The sequence below is a fragment of the Aegilops tauschii genome, chromosome 7 (genome assembly GCF_002575655.3).
Source record: "Aegilops tauschii subsp. strangulata cultivar AL8/78 chromosome 7, Aet v6.0, whole genome shotgun sequence".
NCBI lineage: Eukaryota > Viridiplantae > Streptophyta > Magnoliopsida > Poales > Poaceae > Aegilops > Aegilops tauschii.
Genome location: NC_053041.3, coordinates 62,383,568 through 62,395,589, shown reverse-complemented (window position 1 = coordinate 62,395,589; position 12,022 = coordinate 62,383,568). Strand labels below are relative to the sequence as shown.

The window sequence follows — 12,022 nt, the reverse complement described above, 5'->3', positions numbered from 1 at the left end:
GGCATATTTCCAACAGTCTCCCACTTGCACTAGAGTCAATAATCTAGTTACATTGTGATGAATCGAACACCCATTGAGTCCTGGTGTTGATCATGTTTTGCTCTAGGGAGAGGTTTAGTCAACGGATCTGCTACATTCAGGTCCGTATGTACTTTACAAATATCTATGTCTCCATTTTGAACACTTTCACGAATGGAGTTGAAGCGACACTTGATATGCCTGGTCTTCCTGTGAAACCTGGGCTCCTTCGCAAGGGCAATGGCTCCAGTGTTGTCACAGAAGAGAGTCATCGGGCCCGACGCATTGGGAATCACCCCTAGGTCGGTAATGAACTCCTTCATCCAGACTGCTTCCTGTGCTGCCTCCGAGGCTGCCATGTACTCCGCTTCACATGTAGATCCCGCCACGACGCTTTGCTTGCAACTGCACCAGCTTACTGCTCCTCCATTCAAAATATACACGTATCCGGTTTGTGACTTCGAGTCATCCAGATCTGTGTCGAAGCTAGCGTCGACGTAACCCTTTACGACGAGCTCTTCGTCACCTCCATAAACGAGAAACATATCCTTAGTCCTTTTCAGGTACTTTAGGATATTCTTGACCGCTGCCCAGTGTTCCATGCCGGGATTACTTTGGTACCTTCCTACCAAACTTACGGCAAGGTTTACATCAGGTCTGGTACACAGCATGGCATACATAATAGACCCTATGGCCGAGGCATAGGGGATGACACTCATCTTTTCTATATCTTCTGCCGTGGTCGGGCATTGAGCCGTGCTCAATTGCACACCTTGCAATACAGGCAAGAACCCCTTCTTGGACTGATCCATACTGAACTTCTTCAATATCTTGTCAAGGTATGTACTTTGTGAAAGACCAATGAGGCGTCTTGATCTATCTCTATAGATCTTGATGCCTAATATATAAGCAGCTTCTCCAAGGTCCTTCATTGAAAAACACTTATTCAAATAGGCCTTTATACTTTCCAAGAATTCTATATCATTTCCCATCAATAGTATGTCATCCACATATAATATGAGAAATGCTACAGAGCTCCCACTCACTTTCTTGTAAACACAGGCTTCTCCATAAGTCTGTGTAAACCCAAACGCTTTGATCATCTCATCAAAGCGAATGTTCCAACTCCGAGATGCTTGCACCAGCCCATAGATTGAGCGCTGGAGCTTGCATACTTTGTTAGCATTCTTAGGATCGACAAAACCTTCCGGCTGCATCATATACAACTCTTCCTTAAGGAAGGCATTAAGGAATGCCGTTTTGACGTCCATCTGCCATATCTCATAATCATAGTATGCGGCAATTGCTAACATGATTCGGACGGACTTCAGATTCGCTACGGGTGAGAAAGTCTCATCGTAGTCAACCCCTTGAACTTGTCGATAACCCTTAGCGACAAGTCGAGCTTTGTAGATGGTCACATTACCATCTGCGTCCGTCTTCTTCTTAAAGATCCATTTGTTTTCTATGGCTCGCCGCTCATCGGGCAAGTCAGTCAAAGTCCATACTTTGTTTTCATACATGGATTCTATCTCGGATTTCATGGCTTCTAGCCATTTGTCGGAATCCGGGCCCGCCATCGCTTCTTCATAGTTCGAAGGTTCACCGTTGTCTAACAACATGGTTTCCAGGACAGGGTTGCCGTACCACTCTGGTGCGGAACGTGTCCTTGTGGACCTACGAAGTTCAGTAACTTGATCCGAAGCTTCATGATCATCATCATTAACTTCCTCCCCAATCGGTGTAGGCATCACAGGAACATTTTCCCGCGCTGTGCTACTTTCCGGTTCGGAAGGGGTGACTATCACCTCATCAAGTTCCACTTTCCTCCCACTCAATTCTTTCGAGAGAAACTCCTTCTCCAGAAAGGACCCGTTCTTGGCAACGAAGATCTTGCCTTTGGATCTGAGGTAGAAGGTATACCCAATAGTTTCCTTAGGGTATCCTATGAAGACGCATTTTTCCGACTTGGGTTCGAGCTTTTCAGGTTGAAGTTTCTTGACATAAGCATCGCATCCCCAAACTTTTAGAAACGACAGCTTAGGTTTCTTCCCAAACCATAATTCATACGGTGTCGTCTCAACGGATTTAGACGGAGCCCTATTTAAAGTGAATGCGGCAGTCTCTAAAGCATAGCCCCAAAATGAGAGCGGTAAATCGGTAAGAGACATCATAGATCGCACCATATCCAATAGAGTGCGATTACGACGTTCGGACACACCGTTTCTCTGAGGTGTTCCAGGCGGCGTGAGTTGTGAAACTATTCCACATTTCCTTAAGTGTGTACCAAATTCGTGACTTAAATATTCTCCACCACGATCTGATCGTAAGAATTTTATTTTCCTGTCACGTTGATTCTCAACTTCACTCTGAAATTCCTTGAACCTTTCAAAGGTTTCAGACTTGTGTTTCATTAGGTAGACATACCCATATCTACTTAAATCATCAGTGAGAGTGAGAACATAACGATATCCTCCGCGAGCCTCAACACTCATTGGACCGCACACATCGGTATGTATGATTTCCAACAAGTTGGTTGCTCGCTCCATTGTTCCCGAGAACGGAGTCTTGGTCATCTTACCCATGAGGCATGGTTCGCATGTGTCAAATGATTCGTAATCAAGAGACTCCAAAAGTCCATCTGAATGGAGTTTCTTCATGCGCTTGACACCAATGTGACCAAGGCGGCAGTGCCACAAGTATGTGGGACTATCGTTATCAACTTTACATCTTTTGGTATTCACACTATGAACATGTGTAACATCACGTTCGAGATTCATCAAGAACAAACCATTGACCAGCGGGGCATGACCATAAAACATATCTCTCAAATAAATAGAACAACCATTATTCTCGGATTTAAATGAGTAGCCATCTCGAATTAAACGAGATCCAGATACAATGTTCATGCTCAAAGCTGGCACTAACTAACAATTATTGAGGTTTAAAACTAATCCCGTGGGTAGATGCAGAGGTAGCGTGCCGACGGCGATCACATCGACCTTGGAACCATTCCCGACGCGCATCGTCACCTCGTCCTTCGCCAGTCTCCGTTTATTCTGTAGTTCCTGTTTCGAGTTACAAATATGAGCAACCGCATCGGTATAAAATACCCAGGAGCTACTACGAGTACTGGTAAGGTACACATCAATTACATGTATATCACATATACCTTTGGTGTTGCCGGCCTTCTTCTTGTCCGCTAAGTATTTGGGGCAGTTCCGCTTCCAGTGACCACTTCCCTTGCAATAAAAGCACTCGGTCTCGGGCTTGGGTCCATTCTTTGACTTCTTCCCGGTAACTGGTTTACCGGGCACGGCAACTCCCTTGCCGTCCTTCTTGAAGTTCTTCTTACCCTTGCCCTTCTTGAACTTAGTGGTTTTATTCACCATCAACACTTGATGTTCTTTTCTGATCTCTACCTCAGCTGATTTCAGCATTGAATATACCTCAGGAATGGTCTTTTCCATCCCTTGCATATTGTAGTTCATCACAAAGCTCTTGAAGCTTGGTGGAAGCGACTGAAGGATTCTGTCAATGACTGCGTCATCCGGGAGATTAACTCCCAGCTGAGTCAAGCGGTTGTGCAACCCAGACATTCTGAGTATGTGCTCACTAACAGAACTATTCTCCTCCATTTTACAGCTGAAGAACTTGTCGGAGACTTCATATCTCTCGACCCGGGCATGAGCTTGGAAAACCAACTTCAGCTCCTCGAACATCTCATATGCTCCATGTTTCTCAAAACGCTTTTGGAGACCCGGTTCTAAGCTGTAAAGCATGCCGCACTGAACGAGGGAGTAATCATCAGCACGCTGCTGCCAAGCGTTCATAACGTCTTGGTTCTGTGGGATTGGTGCATCACCTAGCGGTGCTTCTAAGACATAATCTTTTTTGGCTACTATGAGGATGATCCTCAGGTTCCGGACCCAGTCCGTATAGTTGCTGCCATCATCTTTCAGCTTGGTTTTCTCTAGGAACGCGTTGAAATTGAGGACAACGTTGGCCATTTGATCTACAATACATAGTGTAAAGATTTTAGACTAAGTTCATGATAATTAAGTTCATCTAATCAAATTATTTAATGAACTCCCACTCATATAGACATCCCTCTAGTCATCTAAGTGAAACATGATCCGAGTTTAACTAGGCCGTGTCCGATCATCACGTGAGACGGACTAGTCAAGATCGGTGAACATCTCCATGTTGATCGTATCTTCTATACGACTCATGCTCGACCTTTCGGTCCTCCGTGTTCCGAGGCCATGTCTGTACATGCTAGGCTCGTCAAGTCAACCTAAGTGTATTGCGTGTGTTCCGAGGCCATGTCTGTACATGCTAGGCTCGTCAACACCCGTTGTATTCGAACGTTAGAATCTATCACACCCGATCATCACGTGGTGCTTCGAAACAACGAACCTTCGCAACGGTGCACAGTTAGGGTGAACACTTTCTTGAAATTATTATAAGGGATCATCTTACTTACTACCGTCGTTCTAAGCAAATAAGACGCAAAAACATGATAAACATCACATGCAATCAAATAGTGACATGATATGGCCAATATCATTATGCTCCTTTGATCTCCATCTTCGGGGCACCATGATCATCTTCGTCACCGGCATGACACCATGATCTCCATCATCATGATCTCCATCATTGTGTCTTCATGAAGTCGTCACGCCAACGATTACTTCTACTTCTATGGCTAACGCGTTTAGCAACAAAGTAAAATAATTTATATGGCGTTATTCAATGACACGCAGGTCATACAAAATAATAAAGACAACTCCTATGGCTCCTGCCGGTTGTCATACTCATCGACATGCAAGTCGTGATTCCTATTACAAGAATATGATCAATCTCATACATCACATATATCATTCATCACATCTTCTCGCCATATCACATCACATAGCACTTGCTGCAAAAACAAGTTAGACGTCCTCTAATTGTTGTTGCAAGTTTTTACATGGTTTGTAGGTTTCTAGCAAGAACGTTTTCTTACCTACGTATGACCGCAACGTGATTTGCCAATTTCTATTTACCCTTCATAAGGACCCTTTTCATCGAATCCGTTCCGACTAAAGTAGGAGAGATAGACACCCGCTAGCCACCTTATGCAACTAGTGCATGTCAGTCGGTGGAACCTGTCTCACGTAAGCGTACGTGTAAGGTCGGTCCGGGGCGCTTCATCCTGCAATGCCGCCGAAACAAGAAAAGACTAGTAGCGGCAAGAAGAATTGGCAAACTCAACGCCCACAACTGCTTTGTGTTCTACTCGTGCATAGTAACTACGCATAGGCCTGGCTCATGATGCCACTGTTGGGAATCGTAGCATAATTTTAAAATTTTCCTACGCTCACCAAGATGCATCTATGGAGTATACTAGCAACGAGGGGAAAGGAGTGCATCTACATACCCTTGTAGATCGCGAGCGGAAGCGTTCCAATGAACGTGGATGACGGAGTCGTACTCGCCGTGATCCAAATCACCGATGACCGAGTGCCGAACGGACGGCACCTCCGCGTTCAACACACGTACGGTGAAGCGACGTCTCCTCCTTCTTGATCCAGCAAGGGGGAAGGAGAGGTTGATGGAGATCCAACAGCACGACGGCGTGGTGGTGGATGTAGCGGGTCTCCGGCAGGGCTTCGCCGAGCTTCTGCGAGAGAGAGAGAGAGGTGTTGCAGGGGAGGAGGGAGGCGCCCAAGGCTGTAGGTTGCTGCCCTCCCTCCCCCCCCCCTTTATATAGGCCCCCTGGGGGGGCGCCGGCCCTGGAGATGGGATCTCAAGGGGGGGCGGCGGCCAAAAGGGGGGAAGGGGGTGCCTTGCCCCCCAAGGCAAGGGGAAAGCCCCCCCACCCTAGGGTTCCCAACCCTAAGCGCATGGGGGGAGGCCCAAGGGGGGCGCCCCAGCCCACTAAGGGCTGGTTCCCTTCCACTTTCAGCCCACGGGGCCCTCCGGGATAGGTGGCCCCACCCGGTGGACCCCCGGGACCCTTCCGGTGGTCTCGGTACAATACCGGTAACCCCCGAAACTTTCCCGGTGGCCGAAACTTGACTTCCTATATATAATTCTTCACCTCCGGACCATTCCGGAACCTCTCGTGACGTCCGGGATCTCATCCGGGACTCCGAACAACTTTCGGGTTTCCGCATACACATATCTCTACAACCCTAGCGTCACCGAACCTTAAGTGTGTAGACCCTACGGGTTCGGGAGACATGCTGACATGACCGAGACGCCTCTCCGGTCAATAACCAACAGCGGGATCTGGATACCCATGTTGGCTCCCACATGTTCCACGATGATCTCATCGGATGAACCACGGTGTCGAGGATTCAATCAATCCCGTATGCAATTCCCTTTGTCAATCGGTATGTTACTTGCCCGAGATTCGATCGTCGGTATCCCAATACCTTGTTCAATCTCGTTACCGGCAAGTCTCTTTACTCGTACCGCAATGCATGATCCCGTGACTAACGCCTTAGTCACATTGAGCTCATTATGATGATGCATTACCGAGTGGGCCGGAGATACCTCTCCGTCACACGGAGTGACAAATCCCAGTCTCGATCCGTGCCAACCCAACAGACACTTTCGGAGATACCCGTAGTGCACCTTTATAGTCACCCAGTTACGTTGTGACGTTTGGCACACCCAAAGCACTCCTACGGTATCCGGGAGTTGCACGATCTCATGGTCTAAGGAAAAGATACTTGACATTGGAAAAGCTCTAGCAAACGAAACTACACGATCTTTTATGCTATGCTTAGGATTGGGTCTTGTCCATCACATCATTCTCCTGATGATGTGAACCCGTTATCAATGACATCCAATGTCCATAGTCAGGAAACCATGACTATCTGTTGATCAACGAGCTAGTCAACTAGAGGCTTACTAGGGACACGTTGTGGTCTATGTATTCACACATGTATTACGATTTCCGGACAATACAATTATAGCATGAATAATAGACAATTACCATGAACAAAGAAATATAATAATAACCATTTATTATTGCCTCTAGGGCATATTTCCAACAGCCCTCTCGCTGATGACTTGCTCAGGCGGTAGCGGTGTAGCAGCGCACGTAGATCGATCTGGTGGCTCCCTCGACTTCTGTCCTCGCAGCAACCCCGCCTTTGGTATTAAGGGAGTCCGATCCAGCTTTCCCTTGCAGAAGGGTTCGAGAAAATCTAGCCCCTCCAACGTGGGGAGTCAGGAAGCCCATTGGCACTTTCCATCTCGAACACGGCATGATCGACGACGACTATAAGCCCGCGCGATCGCAGGGCGGACGAAGCCGCTGCTGTTCCGGCATCCTGCGCGGGCAGGGGGGCGGAGGGAGGGCCACACTTGGCCGGAGCGACGTCCGGCGGCGGTGGCGGCGTGGGGATCGCCCCCTGATCGCCCGGGCTGGGAAGCCCTAGCGAAGCGTTATCCATCACGGGGACGACGACTATGACATTGGAGTATGTGAGTTTACATTTTATGGTTGTATGCATCGTCCTGATGCAGAGGCCGAGGATATCCTTCTTTTTGAAAAAGCGATTTTGTTGTACTTATTACTACATATAATTACGGCTAAACTGACAAAAGATTACGCCGGTGCAAGCCCTATTTTTCTCCAACATGTTTAGGTTGTCTTTTTATCTCTAAAATTAGTTTTGCCCAATTTAAGAGGCAAACCAGTACAATCCCTCGGCCACACAGCCTGAACGCCTAACCGGCCGTTTCCCCCCTTCCCAATTTGGAAACGGGAGGCTTTGCTCCCCGCGGGAAAGAGAGGACGCCTCCGACGAGCCGCAGCCTCTCTCGGGCGGAGGAGGAGGAGCTCGTCCACACCCCCGAGCAAGCCTCTCCTCGCCCCGCCGGGGACGACGATGGTAAGGTGGTCGCCGCCGCCGCCGCGGGACGTCGAGCTTTTCCCCTTCCCCTCTCTGGGCGGCCACGACCCCGTCTCGCTGTCCCTGTTCGTGGCGTGCGTCGCGGCCACCGTGGCGATCGCCTCGACCATGTGCTCGGCGTGCGGCCGCAAGCCCAAGGCGGTCAGCCAGGAGCCCGCCGCGGACGCCCAGGCCTCCGACGCCTCCGGGAGCCAGGGCGGCGCGGAAGGGGAGGAGGAGGTGGTGACGCTGCCGCCGCAGCTGGCCACGCACGGGCCGATCGAGCCGCCGCCGCTGCCCAAAACGACGTCGCGGCGGAAGCTGTCCGTGTCCATGTCCATGGGCGTGGGCAAGAGCATGTCCATGAACGTGGGCAAGAGCCTCGCCAACATCCCGGACAAGATGAAGCTGAGCAAGCTGGAGCCGCGCCACAAGGAAAAGGACGACCCCGAGGACACGCTGTGGAAGAAGTCCATCATCCTGGGCGGGAAGTGCAAGATCCCCGGGGAGAGGGACGCCGAGGCCGCCGACCCCGACGCGGCCGCCGACGCCGCGGACGAGATGACCGTCGGCGCCTTCCGCCGGTCCAGCTACTCCCGGCCCGTGTCCCGGTCCAACTCCTTCTCCGTCCACCAGCCCCTGCCCGAGCCTCCCCCAATGCAATCCTACTATAAATCGTGAGCAAGGAAGCTGCATGCAGTGCATACATACATACGTCGTGCGTAGGAGGAAGAAGCTGTCTGCTATGCTAGTGGTGATGAAGGGCTGCATCCATCGTGGGCGTACGTGCATTTGATCATCTTCTTGTTTTTGGCGGATTTCGAGATGAATGCATGGGTGATCGGTTGATCTTTCGAACAAGTGAGGGGGGGTGCGGATTGTGTTGGTGATAATTACATTACATATTCTATATTTTCTGGCTGCAAATGTTGATCATCCTAATAAACACAATAAGGGGTCTGCTTCAAGTTTACAACGCTCTCGTTGCTTCCACAGCTACTACTTGCTCCCTTTTCATGCAAGTACAATAAGGGGAAATTGCAAGGCTTCTTATTGGTCTATGATTTTTTTAATTGACGGGATTATTAAAACGTCACACAGGATTCGGCAACAACACGATGACAAGGCACAGAGAATGCACACTGTCACACGTGGGCCAACACAAAAGATTTAAAACAACGTCGTCTTCGATGGTGGCATGGCCTACACCCCCCTTAGAATCATGGCAAATTTGCACATTCCGAAACGATGCCACCAATGAAGAAATGAAGAATTGACACATCTATCGGGCGTTGCCTGAACTGCCATAAGCAGCTCATAGGTTTTACCGCAGATTTTTTTCTTTTAGGGGAAAAGCCAAGTTTTATTCAGCAAAAGCCACATGGTGTGGGATACAATTCAGGTTGTGGGATTGGCCAAACCAGACGTGGCGTCTCGAAGCCAAAAAAAGTGCCAACTTGGCTAACCTATGTGCTTCAAGATTGGAAGCACTACCTTCAAACTGAAAAATACAATGAAATAATAAACTAGCTCTAGTGTTGATCTCACTAATTATAGCTCCATAGTTCCCTCTACCTTTGCCTATGATGTCGGCAACAACTTGTTTTGAGTCCAACGAGACGACGAAGTGTTGTATGTGTAGGTCCTCCGCTAGTGCCAGCGCCTCCCGACACGCAATTGCCTCCATTATGGCTGGGTCATCTACTCCGGCGATGACAAGGGCAGAGCTCCCCAAGAAAGTGCCATCTGTATCTCTGCATACTGCTGCTGCGGCTCCTCCGTGCCCTGTCTTGATGCCGCATCGACGTGGATCTTCGCATGTCCCTGTGGTGGTGCTTTGGGTCGTCGATCAAGAACAGTATGAGCTTCGCCCCCAGCTTGGTTCAAGACTGGTTCGCCCTCTTGTACCATCTCAAGCTCAAGAATAAACCTGGCAATGAACGAATTAGTAGCTTGAGGGCTTTGAAACACTCCTTTGTGGATCGCCTTTCGCCGTGTTGACCAAATCGCCCACAGTGTTACCGCGATCTTAATAAATGTTGTATGTGAGCATGATTCCATGAGAGTGAAGAGCCAATTTTTTGCATCAGGTTCGGAAGTTGCAACCAACATCTGAGCTAGCTCCTCATCTACCAGTGCCCATGTGCACCATGCCACCGCAGATGTGGAGGACAATTTGGTCAGCAAATGTGGAGGACAATTTTTAACCCCCTCCACGGGCATGAACGCCTCACTCACCCCTGGCCCAACACAGCCCACACACATACAAACCTCTACCAAACGTATAACCATCCATTGTTGTCCTTCATCATGGGCACCCCTGTATCTCGCATTCCGCGAGACATAAGGAACCTTTGCTAAAGGGGAGGGCGAACTGGGTAGGCCCAACCACGCGAGAGGCTACAACTCGGTATTTTTTTTTTTTGTATGTTTTATGTCTTCGTTTTTTGCTTTAATTATTTTACTTTTGTTTATACTATAAATATTATATATATATATTATATAAACTCTACAAAAATATTGGAAAATTTTAAATATTGTATAGAGAAAATGTTTATCGCGTATACGAAAAGTGTATTAAAAAATGTGTATGAAAAAAATTGATCTTGTATTCTAAAAAATGTTAATCAAGCATATGAGAGAATGTTGAACATGTACTTGAAATTTTTTAGTCAAGCATTTGAAAAAATGTTAAACGTGTATAGAAAAAAAATGTTGACCTTTTATTAAAAATATGATGAAATTTTTTGATCACGTATATACAAATGTTGATTGAGAATTTGAAAACATTCTTGCAAAAGTATTATAAAAATGTTAATAAGGCATTTGAAAAATGTTAAATGTGTATAGAAAAAATGTTTACCATGTATTAAAAATGATAAATTTTTCTGATCATGTATATAAAAATGTTAATCAAGCATTTGAAACAAATTTGAAGAAGTATTTGGAAAAATGTTAAATGTGTATAGAAAAAATGTTTACCATGTATTAAAAATGGTGAAAAAAATTGATCATGTATATAAAAATGTTAATCAAGCATTTGAAAAAAATGTTGAACAAGTATTTGAAAATGTTAATCAAGCATTTCAAAAATGTTAATCTAGCAGTAATGCCTTGGGGTAAGTATGATTCCTACATTAGATGAACTCATGAGAGATCCAAATGATTGAGGAGAATTTGTGCACCATCTTAAGAAAGAGGCATATGTTCTGAGTTTGCAAATTAAGCACCCCTAATCCACTTTGATCACTTAGTTTGCAAACTAACTCCCAGGTAGCAAGTGGTGGATTTTTCTTCTCCAAATCTTTGCCTCTCCAAAAGCGGTGTCTCCTATACTTGTCAATTTGTTCAATAATACCTTTGTATAGAAGCATGCAACTCATGAGAAATGTGGGCAAAGAGGAAAGCACAACATTAACAATTAGTAGTCTGCCATCATAGCTCAGGTATTGTGAGCAATTTAGTCTTTTTTGAATTCTCTCGATAACATGCATGAAAATTTCCATCTTTGGTTTATTACAGCTGTGGGGAACTCCAACTAAGTAAAAGGGAAGGTCCAATGCTTGCATTCCAAAATGTGGGACAAAGCATGCATGTCATTTTCAGGAATATTAATGGGAAGCATGTTGGATTTTTGGTAGTTGACTTCTAGTCGATGCTTTAGAAAAGAGAATCATGAGTCCCTTTAGTTGATAGAGTTGTGTTGGGTATGCCTGCATGATGATGGTATCATCAACATATTGCAGCACAGGGAAGTCAAGGCGTGCAATAGAGGTAATTGGGGCTTTCAAAATATCTTTTTGCATTGCATTATTCAAGATTGTCTAGAGAAAGTCTGCATGTAAGACAAAAAATAGAGGAGAAAGAAGGACCCCGGCCTCACTCCTTTTTTACAACCAAACTGCTTGCCTGGGATACTATTGTTTTCTTACACTTACTTAGTAATTTCCTTTTTTTCATCCATGAAACACCGGAAGGTGTCAAACAATACCTATTAAGATTGATTGCCTTTTTGTCACTGGTTGTGCATGATTACAAAACTTATAAGATTGATAAAACTTTTTCGGATTTGATAGGGTGGCCTCACATGACATGTCAATGTGGCACAAAAT

At 46.6% G+C, this 12,022-nt stretch overlaps 1 protein-coding gene across 1 annotated transcript; it reads left to right on the top strand.

Annotated features, from left to right (window-relative positions):
* The first annotated feature begins 7,907 nt into the window (after positions 1-7,907).
* LOC109761747 (uncharacterized) lies at positions 7,908-8,863 on the top strand. The gene has a single exon (XM_020320571.3). It carries the CDS (start codon positions 7,908-7,910, stop codon positions 8,589-8,591), a length of 684 nt encoding a protein of 227 aa, XP_020176160.1. The 3' UTR covers positions 8,592-8,863.
* The last annotated feature ends 3,159 nt before the right edge of the window (positions 8,864-12,022 follow it).

Bases quoted from the DNA above. Each gene is read 5' to 3' on its own strand.
- LOC109761747 (XM_020320571.3), top strand. From the start codon at position 7,908: ATGGTAAGGTGGTCGCCGCCGCCGCCGCGGGACGTCGAGCTTTTCCCC.